The sequence below is a fragment of the Lycium barbarum genome, chromosome 11, assembly GCF_019175385.1.
Source record: "Lycium barbarum isolate Lr01 chromosome 11, ASM1917538v2, whole genome shotgun sequence".
Classification (NCBI taxonomy): Eukaryota; Viridiplantae; Streptophyta; class Magnoliopsida; order Solanales; family Solanaceae; genus Lycium; species Lycium barbarum.
In genome coordinates this window covers 105,980,455-105,993,781 of record NC_083347.1, presented here as the reverse complement: position 1 = coordinate 105,993,781, position 13,327 = coordinate 105,980,455, and the positions used below count along the sequence as shown (strand labels likewise).

Sequence of the window (13,327 nt, the reverse complement as noted above, 5' to 3'; positions counted from 1 at the left end):
ACTGTGTAATGATCCCAAACTTTGGGGCAGTACTTGCATTTTGCCCTCAATTCTCCCATTTTATTAAAAAAAACTTTGTGTAATGATCTCAAACTTCAGATGATTTTCTATCATTATCCCCAAGGCTAGGGTTGGACTACAAGGAGTTGTTCTTTTCTGCTTTTTAGGAGGATTACCCATGGAAGAAGTATTAGGGCATTACCATGTGCTTGAGTTGCAGATGTTACTGAAGTATCTTCTATAGGAACCTCCAAATCTACAACCTCTGTCCTTTTCATATGAAAAATATTAGAAGTTTATGACCCTTCAGACAAGAAAAAAGAAAGGTATAAATTTCAAAAAAAAAAAAAAAAAAACCTAAAATCAAATGGCTGATAAAGAAAGACTAAAAATTTAAGTTAAAGACATTAGACTCTAACGTGAGCTTCTGTTAGTAGGTTTACACTTAACACTTAAAAGAGTTAAAAGACTTAAAGACATGGGCTTGGACATATTCTTAAAAACATGGGTCTTAAACAATCATGTGAAATAAGTAGACCAAAAATCAAATTAATGATTAAAAGATATAAAATATTTATAATTAATTATGAAAAACTAATATTATACATATAAATAATTATAAAATTTATGTATATAATTTATCGGTTTGGTTCGGTTATTTATTTGGTTATTTTTTAATAGAACCATAACCAAACCAAATATTATTAGTTTTTAAAATTTAAAACCAAACCAAACCAAATGTTGGTTTTTTTTATTCGGTTTGGTTTTGGTTTTAACCAAAACCGTGAACAGCCCTAGTTACAACAAACATCTTGATTTTCACTTTCTTGAATAGTTTTATTCGAATTTGAATTAGTTTAACAGTAGAATCTAAGTCTCTGTGGGATCGATATCTAGACTTAAAAGTCTATATCACTTGTACAACCACGTATACTTGCGTGTGCGTGTATACGAAATTAGTTTAGACTAAATTTCCGTTTTAATAGTACGTATAAACTTATTCACTACAGTGATGAAATAGAGTTGGACTTAAATTAACTTAGCAAAGTCAAAATGATAGGTGAATAAAATGCATTTTGATAAAATGCATTTATTCATTTTTTGATGCATTTTAACGAACTTGTCTGTATTTTACAATTTCTATTGATTTTTTAGTAGCGTACGTAGCAGCATGAAAAAAAAAATTAAGATAAGTTATTAAAGCTGTTGGTATAAGAACTGGTTGAAAATGAGAGGTGAAAATAATTTTATCGCTTAGCTGTGTTATATATTTTAAAATGGGTTTCCTATTGGGTTGGGTCATGGATAAGTCGTGTCATTTTGGATAGAGTCAGAAATTTTAGGTGGACTATTAAATAAAGGCTACGTGTTTCATTAAAATTTAATTAAACATATAATTATGTCATTAATGGAGGAGGTGTCAAGCGACATCCCTTCGCAGAAAAATTACATTATATAGATTGGTGAAATTTTGATTTTATAGGTATGTATATAAGTGTTGCTAAACTTGCCTAAGGTTGTGTTTTCGAACCTGGATAGCAACGCAACTATATTTTTTTACACCCCTTAATATATATCCTGACTCCGCCACGGTATGTACACTATCACTTTCCATATTGATCACCCCCCCCCCCCCCCTCCTCCACAATTGAGAAAACGTCAAGATTGAAATGACATCCAAAGGAGAAAGAAAACTGGACTAGATGTAAACGACAATATTTTTTTAACTAGAAAAATAATAAGAATCTGCTAAATCTTGAGAGATATAGAACTAAGACTGAAAATCAATAAGTGAAAGATATAAATTTTGATTGTTTATTTTCAGAAGAGATGTTCAGATGATATTTATACTCTAATATTCTCAATTAGTAAATGTGCAAATGATATTTACACTCCTAATATTCTCAATTAGTAAATGTGCAATATTATGGCTCATTATTGAGTTACTCTCAATCTCCATATTAGAACTTTTATCATTGTTGTTAAAAGATTGGGTATCAACAATGCTAATTAGGAAATTTAACATATGATTTGCATAGGAATTATTAGGCAAGCCCACGATGTCGAGCATTAGACATGTCAGGGCGCACAATCGAACGTTGGCATAAGCCTCACATAAAGCTCCCACACGGCCAAACATGAGTCTCAAGATGTTTAGTAAGTGCCTCGTCCCCGAGTCCCAAACAAGCTTTTTGAAACACTTATAATGTGGAAGCAATTGTCTTGATTCTGACAGCACGGTGTGCTTGTCAAAAGTTTGGCAAGTTCTTGACCTATGTACTATGAAACATTGGCAAGTGCTCAACGAGCTAACTCTATATCACCATTATTTTCGCAGATCAATCATTGATCATGTCAATTGTCAAACCACGTGCTACAGAGCCATCAGTACATCTCCTTTTAATCAATCTACAATAGTAACAGCTCTATGCACACTATCACTTTCAATATTGATTATGCCTCCCCAATAGAGAAAATTTCAAGATTGAAATGACATGCAAGGTTAAAGAAAACACATGAGTAGCTGTAAACAGTTGTAGTGGAAATGAATTTAACTTATATACACTGATAATATAAAAATTATTCACAATATTTGTGTATTTAAATTAATTAGGACAAATTTACTACTCATAAATTAAGCCCACTGCACAGAGGCTGAGGCATAGGAGTGCAAGGAGTTTCAATTTGAACCGCCTTAGTTGAAAACTTATACTATATAAATAGGCAAAGAGCCCGTTTGGCTTAGCTTGTATAAATTGTTTTCAGCTTTTTTGAGTATTTGGCTGGTCAGCTTATAAGCCATTTTGTGCTTAAAATAAGCTCAAAAAAATAAATTTGGGGTAGCCCAACTTTTTTTTTGACTGATAAGCTGTTTTCAGCTTGCTGTTTTTTTTTTAAGCTAAGCCAAACGGGCCCTAAATAATATATATATTTTCTTTGTTTGGGACGGGTCCTAATTAATATATATATTTTCTTTGTTTGGGATCTCCTTGTTTGATTCCTGACTTTGCAACTGACTATACAGAATCACTTTGAGCTAATTTAAGTAAAAGACTTGTCAGTGCACAAAAGTTACTCCCAAAATTTAAAGATCATATGTTACATCCTTAGCAACCAGTTACAACACAAAACAATAACAAGAGCAAGATTGTAAATGCAAGAAAAGAGAAAACTCCTAATTCTTGGACAACTACTGTACAATGAAGCAAGAAAAGGCATGTCCATCTTCCTGAATGGATACAGTTTTCCATATCTTCCATAAAACATTTGAAATCCAACTTCCAAATTTTTGCATACAACTTTAGCAGATAACTATAATTAGCATAACTAAACAGCAGCTACATTCGAAACTCGAGCTATCAGTAACCTTTTGATGTCCAACTAATAGCCACTGGACTACTCACTACATGCTTTCCATCTGACCACTTAATTCTTGCATAAACATTCGTAGTTGATGGCATTGAAGGAGCAGTAAAAGTGACGGTATATGATTTCTGCTCGTTCATATGAATAAACGTCAATGTTTCAGGTTCAACCGAGACTTTCACTGAATTGCTTGGTGAAATAACATTAACTTTGTATGTTCCAGCTGGTCCAACATTAGTAAGCGTTCGTGTGTATTTCATTGAACTGGAACCACTTCCTCTGCCAGCAGTCATTTGCTCTGGAAATACAACAGCAAATGAAGGGTAATTCAAATCGGTGACACTGTATTTCTTACTTGTTCCGCAACTGAAGGGTCGTCTGGCAATAGTATTGATCTGGGTCGATGTGTAGTTCAAGGCACAGAGGAAATTCAGATAATCATCAGCCTTCAAGTCGTAAACAAGCCCGGGGTTTAGTGCTGCAACGGGGTCCACATGTCCTGCACCGTGATCAAACGGCGTGGATGGCTTTCCTGTCGCAACATCTTGGAGGGCCCCGCCGTTCTTGTACACTGTATAAGCCGTGGTCATAAGAGCCGAGCGGATAGCTGCTGGGCTCCAATCGGGGTGTGCGCCTTTAAGCAAAGCAGCCAAACCACTCACGTGAGGGCATGACATAGACGTGCCCGAAATAATATTAAATCCAACACGTCTATTGTCCTCAGCCAACCCTGTGGGACCAACAGCACCTGTCCATCCCGCAAGAATGTTAACACCCGGTGCGATGATGTCCGGCTTAAGAATCTCCTGCGTGATCGTGTTGGGCCCTCGGGAGCTGAATGCAGCAACCACTGGTGATGGTTTGATCCCCAACTTAGTGCCCTCGAAAAGAATCGTGGCTGTTGGATTAGAACCCGAGGTTAAGTACTTCTTGATTGCTTCCCCTGTTGTCTGACCAACCGTCGTTGCTGGAAGCAAATGGGCATCAGCCACTAGCTCATCCCCATTTGCAACGGTGTTAGCCAAAACCATACCGGCTCCGCCTGCTGCTTTTACCACAGAACCCTTTTGGACCCTGGGATTTATCCCCCGGTCACATAGAACAAGTTTTCCTTTAACTTGTTCAGGAATTAAGGTACCCGTCATGCAAAGATTTCCATTCGTAGCATTACTAGCATTACCAGCGTACACTAAGGGAAGCATTTTGCTTAGTGACATATCCCCTTTATATAGGGAAACACCAGAGAAATTCTTACCATTGCCTAGACTTACATATGCAGGAAAATCACGGTCCAATGTTCCTGCACCCACAGTAGTGATCCATGGTGCTACATTGGACAAACTGTAGGGACTAGGACCACCATTACCTGCAGAACAACAACAATGATTATATCACAATCCAAGCAAGTTAAAAGTCGACTATATGAATCCTCACTAACTATGCTACTCCATTGAGCTAATCTCACTCTTTTGGCCCATTGGCCGAGATTAATTATGGGCGCTAGCCAAAATATACAAAACATATACCCTGATTAATGTATATTATACGTATATTATGTGTATATTCACACTTAATATACATAACCTATACATTTGCTGGCTATTTTGTAAATTAGATCACCGAAAGGCATTGGACTATAATTATCTCTAAATTATAACGAAAGCAAAAAGCACTAGAAGTTCTCCATAACATCCTTACCTGCAGAGCAAGATACTAAAACCCCTTTCTCCATAGCAGCAAAGGCACCAATGGCAACACTGTCTCTATAGTAATCTGAATTGCCACCACCAAGCGATAAAGAAAGCACATTTACATTATCATCGATGGCTTTATCCAAAGCTGCTAATATATCAGAGCTAAAACAACCACCAGTCCAGCAAACTTTGTACACAGCAACTCTAGCATGAGTTGCCATTCCACGAGCAGTTCCAGGAGCATATCCAAAGAGACTAGCACCCTGAACAACTGAACCAGCTGCAGTAGTAGCCGTGTGTGTTCCATGTCCGTCATCGTCTCTTGGAGATTTAGACTCTTTGGTTTCGTCGATTGGACCTAAAGTGGTTTCATAACCTTTAGCAAAGTACCTGTTGAGACATAATAAGATTAATTAATTAAATGTATGATTTCTCCAATTGAGAGATGGTCACACAATTCCATACAGTATAAGAGCAAACAAAAGGTCCCGGATTCTAAGAGCAGAAGAGTTGAAAATTCTAACGAGGGAATTCAAAAAAGTACAAAATGTCACCTCTAGGATTTGTAGTTACACCTGAAGTAATTTTTGAACCACCTTATCACTACATTAGAAGATGTTTGCGGGATTGAAAGAACTTATATACACACATAAATATAAATTTCCAGTACCCCTTCCGTTTCAATTTTGACTTACTTTTTAGTCTGTTTAAAAAAAATGTCACTTTCTATATTTAGGCCCCGTTTGGACATGGTTTCAAATCATGTTTGGACATGCAATTTGGATATTTTAAGTTATATATTCTCTTATAGACATAAAAACTCCATAAATTGTGAAAACTATCAAAATATTCTCAATTTTTATACAATCTTACTAAATGAGCAAGTCATAGTTCATAACAAAATTAGTACACTACTAGAAGGCCTCTCTAAAAAATACAACATCAATTAATCAAACTTTAGTTCAATAAAAACGAAAATTTAACATGAATAATAATGTAAATACTCTTTAATATAATCCTCCCACATAAATTAAAGATTGATAGATATAAACAAAGGTTGATAGAAGTTAATGAGATTGGTAAATGATTGATGGAGGTAATTATTAAAAATATCTGCCAACTTATGAGTCTTTTTTTATAAAATATAAACTTATGAGTTAAATTTTATATTTAAAAAAATTAAAACCATAGTTTCAAACCCTAAATCACGAGTTTTTGGATGATTTGACGTTTGAAACCGTGAGTGCAAACGCATGTCCAAACGACGCTGGTTTGGAGTCATGATTTGAAAACACATGTCCAAACGCCTACTTAGTAACTATTTACACCCAACATCGACATGACATTTTTAAGATCACGAGACTCCACTTTCAAAGGGTATTTTGGTCCATTACATAGATCTTTAAACACTAAAACACTCAAAAGTCTTCTTTATTTTCAAACTAAGACAAGCAAATTGAAGCGGAGAGTATAATTTTTCAAGAAGGAGCTTCAATTAAACCCTTCCCAAGGTAGTTTTGCCCCCAAATCAAATCTAAGTCACCTAGAAAAAAGCCCAAAGGATATTTTCACGTATTTGGCACATGAAAAGGATATGTACCATTTGAGAATGCTTATTGAGAGATTATATAATTAAGTAATTAAAAATGGGTTAAATCCATACCTTGCACCAATCAACTTCCTATTACAATTCCTAGAACTAAAATTAGTTCCAGATTCACACTCCCCTTTCCACGAAGCTGGTATAGGTCCAAATCCAGTATCATCAAAACTCTTACTTTCAGGCCAAACACCAGAATCAAGAACTCCAACAATCACATCACTCACCGCATTCGATTCTGGAAAAAAATCAGCACTTTTGTCAAGACCCAAAAATGATGGTGTCCTTGTCGTATGCAGTTCATATCTCATTTCTGGCAAAACTGACAAAATCCCAGGTTGCTTCTCTAAAGCATCTGCTTCGTCAGCAGTTAGTCTTGTAGAAAAACCATGTACAACGTTGTTGTATAAGTAGATCATGTCAGCAGAATCAGAAACTGATTTCAATGACGTGACATACCAGTCAGTATGATCTTCGTAACTCTCTGGCATTTGAGATTTCGCCATGTGTACGATAAAAGTACTTTTTTGAACAGCACTCAGTGATAAATGGGATAGACATAGAAGGAAAAGAAGTACTAATACTAAAAATCTTGACATTTTTTCTTGTTTTTGCAGTACTGATTTTTTTTCCCCAGGTTTGTGAGTTATATAGAGTAAATATGAAGTATGTGAAACAGGGTAAAGGAGAAACAGGGTAAAGGAGAATGATGGGGACGGTTGTTTTTTGTTTGGTTTATGTGAATGATTGGTTTTTTAGGACAAAAAGTCTTCAAAGTTCCAGCCTTGCAAAAAGAAAGGAAAAAAAGAAGATTTCACATTCAACCACAGTTATTTTTCTTTTTCTTAAACACAATTGATTAAGGACAACCTCAAAGAGACGGTAACACTTTATCTACAATTACAACAGTCACTTGGTGCTAATTGCTCTTTATTTTTGAGCAATAGTTACATGGTTGGTAACAAAAATGATTAACTTTTGCATCTTAACATTAAGGACTCATATTTATATCTTTTTTGTGTTTCAAATTTCTCTCTGCTATAATTGATATCAATTCCCTCATGGTACAAATCTTAACCGTTATTTACTCAAATAAAGAGAGCTTTACATAACTAAACAATATTAGAAAATACATCACTTCAAGAAAGATATTAGAAAAGGAAAGGAAGGGAAAGGATTTTCCAGGCGTTATTTTAGCTATTGGTTGAGAAAAAATGGGGAGCGTTACCTTTCTTCAGATTTGGAAAGTATGTGTTTTATGGCTACTTTTGATATATCAATTTTTATGCTAAAAATATGTGATGGTTTTTCTGAAATTGTTTAGTTATGTGAAGCTCTCCCATTTAAATTGATCAATAAAATTTACTTGAATAATTGAATCATGCCGGATTCATTACTTAAAATAGTTTTACAAGCATTCATTATGTTCATATAAAAGTTGTGCATAAAATATGACCTCCTCTTTTAATTATACATATCAGTACCAATTGGAACAATTTAGGTTTTATTGCTTATTAAGCCTAATTTATATTACTCCGATCTAATTTATGTGACCCGACTCTTTTTTAGTTTTTCCCGAAAAGATTTCTATACTTAAAAATAACTATAAAATTCCCTTTCCATTAATGAAATTATTCATAGCCCCACATATACTAAGATTTATTTTTACACCACAAATTTCATAATTCTTCATTTTTTTCTTAAACTTTGTGTTTAATTAAATGGAAGTCACATAAATTGAGAGATATGAAATATAATTGAAAGAGGACATATTTTAAGTGTTAACTTGTTTACGTAGTAATGAACTTTGAGAACACACTTTACTTTCTTACAAAAAGAAATTATGAGTTGAAAATATCTAATATCAACAACTCTATCAAGAAAATATCTAATATGAACACTCTATCATGTATTCAGATATTCAATCAAAACAAATTGTAATTCAAATATTTATATAAAATTTACTTAAAAATTTAACGGGTTATCGATATATATTCTCCAAAAGAAATGAACAAAGAAGGATTTCACATTCACACGGACATGTTTTCTTAACACAATGGATTTAGACGATCCAATGGACATCATCCTCAAAAGACACCCTCACTTTATCTACAACACTCACTCACTCAGTGCTAAATTGCTCTTTATTTTTCTTTATCTTTTCACTTTACCTCTTTGTGTAAGAAACACAGATAAAAAGAGAAACTCCACACTACCATCCAACCATTTCAATTTCTTTATACCTTTTTAACAGACTTTGGTACCAAAAATATTGGGTTTATTCAAATGGCCAAGTGGCGGTCCGATTATTAAAAGTTGTGTAGTCTTGTACTGGAGTACCAATAATACGTAAATAAATTTGGAACATGGTGGTAGTTCGCGGGTCCATAAATACAGATATTATGTAAGTAACTGTGGTTTTAATTTTAGGCAACTGTGTTACTAATGGTAGATAGTAGGTGGGACGTGGAAGTTTTATTATCCAAGCAACTGTTTCTCCATGTCTCCCCTGCTTTCAAATTATTTTGACGGTCCAAATTAGAATGTGGGTCATGGCGGCTTGCTCTTTCCTTTTTGGTTTCCCTTCAGTTTATACTGCTCTCTTTGTCTCAATTTATGTGACATTTTTTATTTTATGAGATTCAAATTTCATAAATTTTAACTAATATTTTAAAATATATTTTTTCACTAAATTAATTAGAGAAATGTTACAACTTATAATACTTTTTATGTGGTTTTTTTAAAATATATGATTTTAATGTTAAAATATTGAGTTAATTTAATCCAATTTAATTTTAAAATTTAGTCAAATTGACTCTTGAAAAACGAAAAGTGACACATAAATTGGGACGGAGAAAGTATGTTTTAAGGATAGATTAATTCGGTAGAAAAAACCTCTGTTTCCAGTAGTGATTTGAATGTGGGTAGAAAAGTCTTATTTTGTATGAGTGCAATATTTAAATTTGATACTTGTGGTGTCCGAATCAAACGTACTATCAAAAAAAGAATAATTTGTGAAGGTTGAAAGTTACAATTCGCAGAGGTTTTAACTTCCGCTAGTTGTTAAATGAGGCTGAAACCTTCGCAAATCGCAACTTTCAACCTTTGCAAATTACCTATTTTTTGTAGTACTTTCGCATACCTCGATTAATTTTGCAAGGCATTTGCTATATATCACAGTATATTTAAATATCATGTAATTTTATTCACCAAAACTTGAATAGATAAAAAGAAATCACTTAATATTTTATGTCTCCGCTAATAAGTACTCCTGTGTTCCAATTTACGTGATATAGTTTGACCGGCCACGTAATTTAAGAAAGAAATGATGACTCTCGAAAATTATGATCTAAAATAAGTTATAAATATTTGTGTGCGCGCAAATCATTTCATTAAAGTAAAGGGGAAATTCAAGTTAAATTATTTTTAAATATAAAATATAGGATTTTACTAACCTACACGAAGGTGGTAGGTTAGCCCTACTCACTTTTTACTTTACCTAAATACCCTTACTCTTTTTTACCTTAGTATTAAAATTAAGGGCATTTTCGTCATTTTATCAAAACTCAATTCATTTTCTCTCCCTGCCCATAGCAGCATTGAATCTGACGGGATAAGAACCACCAGGCTGTGGTTTTTCTCTATGATTTGAAGGTTTGATTTGGGTATCTTCTCTCCTTCCAACTGTGATTACTGCAATAATAGAGATAATAAATTTAGCCATGGTTTTTCTCATTGCCCTCTCTGCTTTTCCCCCCTTTTTTTTCAATTTCTCTCAATTTTATTATCGCCAAAACCTTTCGCCAATTTCTTTCGAAGCTTTTTCTTCATTGTTTTCCGGTGAACTCACCCTTCTCTTTTTCCTCTACCATTTCTTTTTCTTTTTCTTCCCTCATTCTGCTGGGTATAAATTTATCTTTGCATCTGAGACGTGAAAATCAATACTGAAACAAATAATGGAGTTGAAGCATCCATCAATGATATTAAAAGTTTGATTTAATATTGCCGTTTGTAGTTTGATGTTACTGCTAACATGAAACATCAGATCGAACCAATAATTTGGTTTGTTAAGAAGTTAAATCCTTTAATGGGTAAACAATTAGATATTTTATTACACTTCATTTTATAACAGTGATTTTGAGGGCAACGATTGTGATGGAAGACGGCGGAACATTTGGCGTTAAGAGTCTTGGAGGGAGAAGGTTTTACTACTTATTAGAAGCACGAGTTTGGGGCACTTTCGTCGTCCGTTGATGGCCTCGTAAAAAAAAAATTATGGGCCCCATATATCTTAAACAACTGTAAAAAAAAAAATTATAGGTCCCATATATATTAAACAACAATTAATATTAAAAAAATAGTGCAAATTAATAATGTAAAAAAAAAAAGTGCACCCCATATTAAAAAATCAAACAATATTCATGTAATTTTCAAAGTATCTCATTAAGTCAATAATGATGAATTCATTGTCACGTGCGTATTTGTAGCAAACACTAATATAATAAAATTTTAAATACGGAACACAAACTACAATGTTATATTAGTAGTAATATATATATATATATATATATATATATATATATATATATATAGTGCAAATTAATAATGTCAAAAAAAAAGTGCACCCCGTATTAAAAAATCAAACAATATTCTTGTAATTTCCAAAGTATCTCATTAAGTCAATAATGATGGATTCATTGCCACGTGCGTTTGCTACGTGAATCCCATATTAAAAAAAAAGTGAATCCCGTATTAAAAAAATAAACAATGTCAAAAAAAAAAGTGCAGACTTTATATTCATAGCAAACACTAATATAATAAATTTTTAGATGCGGAGCATAAATTACAATGTTATATCAATTGTGTTTTGAACATAGTATATATATATATATATATATATTATATGCATAAAAATAGTGCAAACTAATAATGTCCAAAAGAGTGGGCCCCATACTAAACAACACCAAGCAATATAAAAAAATAAAATAAAAAGAAACTATATAAGCATGGGTTTAGACCCATGCTTCGTCGTACGTTGTCCCTTAAAAAAAAGGGTGGGCCCCATACTAAATAACACCGAGCAATAAAAAAAAGTGGAACTCACCATCTCCGAACTCATGGGGAAAAAAAAGTGCACCCTATATTATCAAAATCAAGCAATATCAAAAAAAAAAAAAAGTGAACCCCATATTAAAAAAAAATAATGTTAAAAAAAAAGTGTTGGCTTTGTATTCGTAGCAAACACTAATATAATAAAGTTTTAGATACGGAGCACAAACTACAATGTTATATTAATCGTATTTTGAACATAATATATGTATATATATTTTATGCATAAAAATAGTACAAACTAATAATATCCAACAAAAAAAAGGGTGCACCCCATAAAGGGTGGACCACATACTAAACAACATCAAGCAATATAATAAAAAAAAAAAATGGAACCCACCATCTCCAAACTCACTGTAAAAAAATGTGGACCCCATATTAACAAAATCAAGCAATATAAAAAAAATAGTATTTCTTCGTTTAAATAGAAAATCAATTTCTATTTTGTTTCGTTTTAAACATGTAAAATTAATTTAATAATTTGAATTAGAATTATCCAAATCAAAATTTGGTAAAAAGGAAAATAGTTTCCTTTTAAACAAGTCTTCTCTTTTAAAAAATATTAATAAATTTGCCGATTTTATATTCGTAACAAACATTAATATAATAAAATTTTAAATACGGAGCACAAACTACAATGTTATATTAATCGTATTTTGAACATAATATATATATATATATATATATATATATATATATATATATATATATATATATATATATATATATATATATATATAATCACTATTCAAAGACAATTACGTATATATAGATGCACTATAATCTGAAGTGTTGGGCCCGTGCGCAGCACGAGCATAGGCCGTCTAGTAAGATATAGAAATTGGGGAGAAATTGAGAATTTTTGTGAAAGACCAAACAGTCCCTGTTTTAATGTGCTGGCTGAAGAAAATAAGGGCATTTTGGAGAAACAAAAGATGGGTATAATGCTAAACCCTAAAATGTATTATTCTTTTTTAGAACAGATTAAAAAGGAAAGTGTTCACATAAATTGGGAGGCGAATTAAAACTTAAGATTTTTAAATTAAAACAAAGGAGCATGCAGCGGATTCAAAATTTTATTTATAGGATTCTGAATTCTAGCTAGTAAATATAACTTATTAGGTTATTGATATATTATTTATATATACTAAATGAATTTCTTAATATAATTATAAAAGTTTAACAAAAATTACTAGATTTCATCAACTCATACTTAAAATTATAGCTCTGCCTTAAAAGTATGTATCATCGCGCCAAATTTTTTTATTATCACGAAGATTTGTTCTTAACTCGCCGTTCGTAGTGAAGAAGACAGACAAGGTTTAGGGTAGGGACAGTATACTACCGCATAAACAACAGTGGTACGAGTATTAAATATTCTTACTAGCTATTGCAACATTATTAATTGCAAGTCATTATTCTATACAATAAAATTTTATTTTAAAATATTTAATGTTTCACAAAACTTCACTATTCTATTTAGTGGAGTAGAATGTTAATCAAGTGAGATATTTAACGGCGATAAAAAATCACATATCTTATTTTTAAGGTTACAATT

At 32.5% G+C, this 13,327-nt stretch overlaps 1 protein-coding gene across 1 annotated transcript; it reads right to left on the bottom strand.

Moving 5' to 3' along the window:
• Positions 1–3,062: 3,062 nt before the first annotated feature.
• On the bottom strand, positions 3,063–7,357 carry LOC132616717 (subtilisin-like protease SBT1.7). The gene is made up of 3 exons (XM_060331308.1): positions 6,724–7,357; positions 5,065–5,450; positions 3,063–4,732 (listed from the first exon to the last, which is right to left on the bottom strand). The coding sequence occupies exons 1-3, from the start codon at positions 7,257–7,259 to the stop codon at positions 3,360–3,362; spliced, it is 2,295 nt and encodes a 764-aa protein (XP_060187291.1). The 5' UTR covers positions 7,260–7,357; the 3' UTR covers positions 3,063–3,359.
• Between the last annotated feature and the right edge of the window lie 5,970 nt (positions 7,358–13,327).

Excerpts from the sequence above, each read along its gene's own strand:
- LOC132616717 (XM_060331308.1), bottom strand. The coding sequence starts at position 7,259 with ATGTCAAGATTTTTAGTATTAGTACTTCTTTTCCTTCTATGTCTATCC. Across the intron at positions 5,451-6,723 it reads AGGAAGTTGATTGGTGCAAG|GTACTTTGCTAAAGGTTATG; the intron begins GTATGGATTTAA and ends ATGTCTCAACAG. Across the intron at positions 4,733-5,064 it reads TTTAGTATCTTGCTCTGCAG|GTAATGGTGGTCCTAGTCCC; the intron begins GTAAGGATGTTA and ends GTTGTTCTGCAG.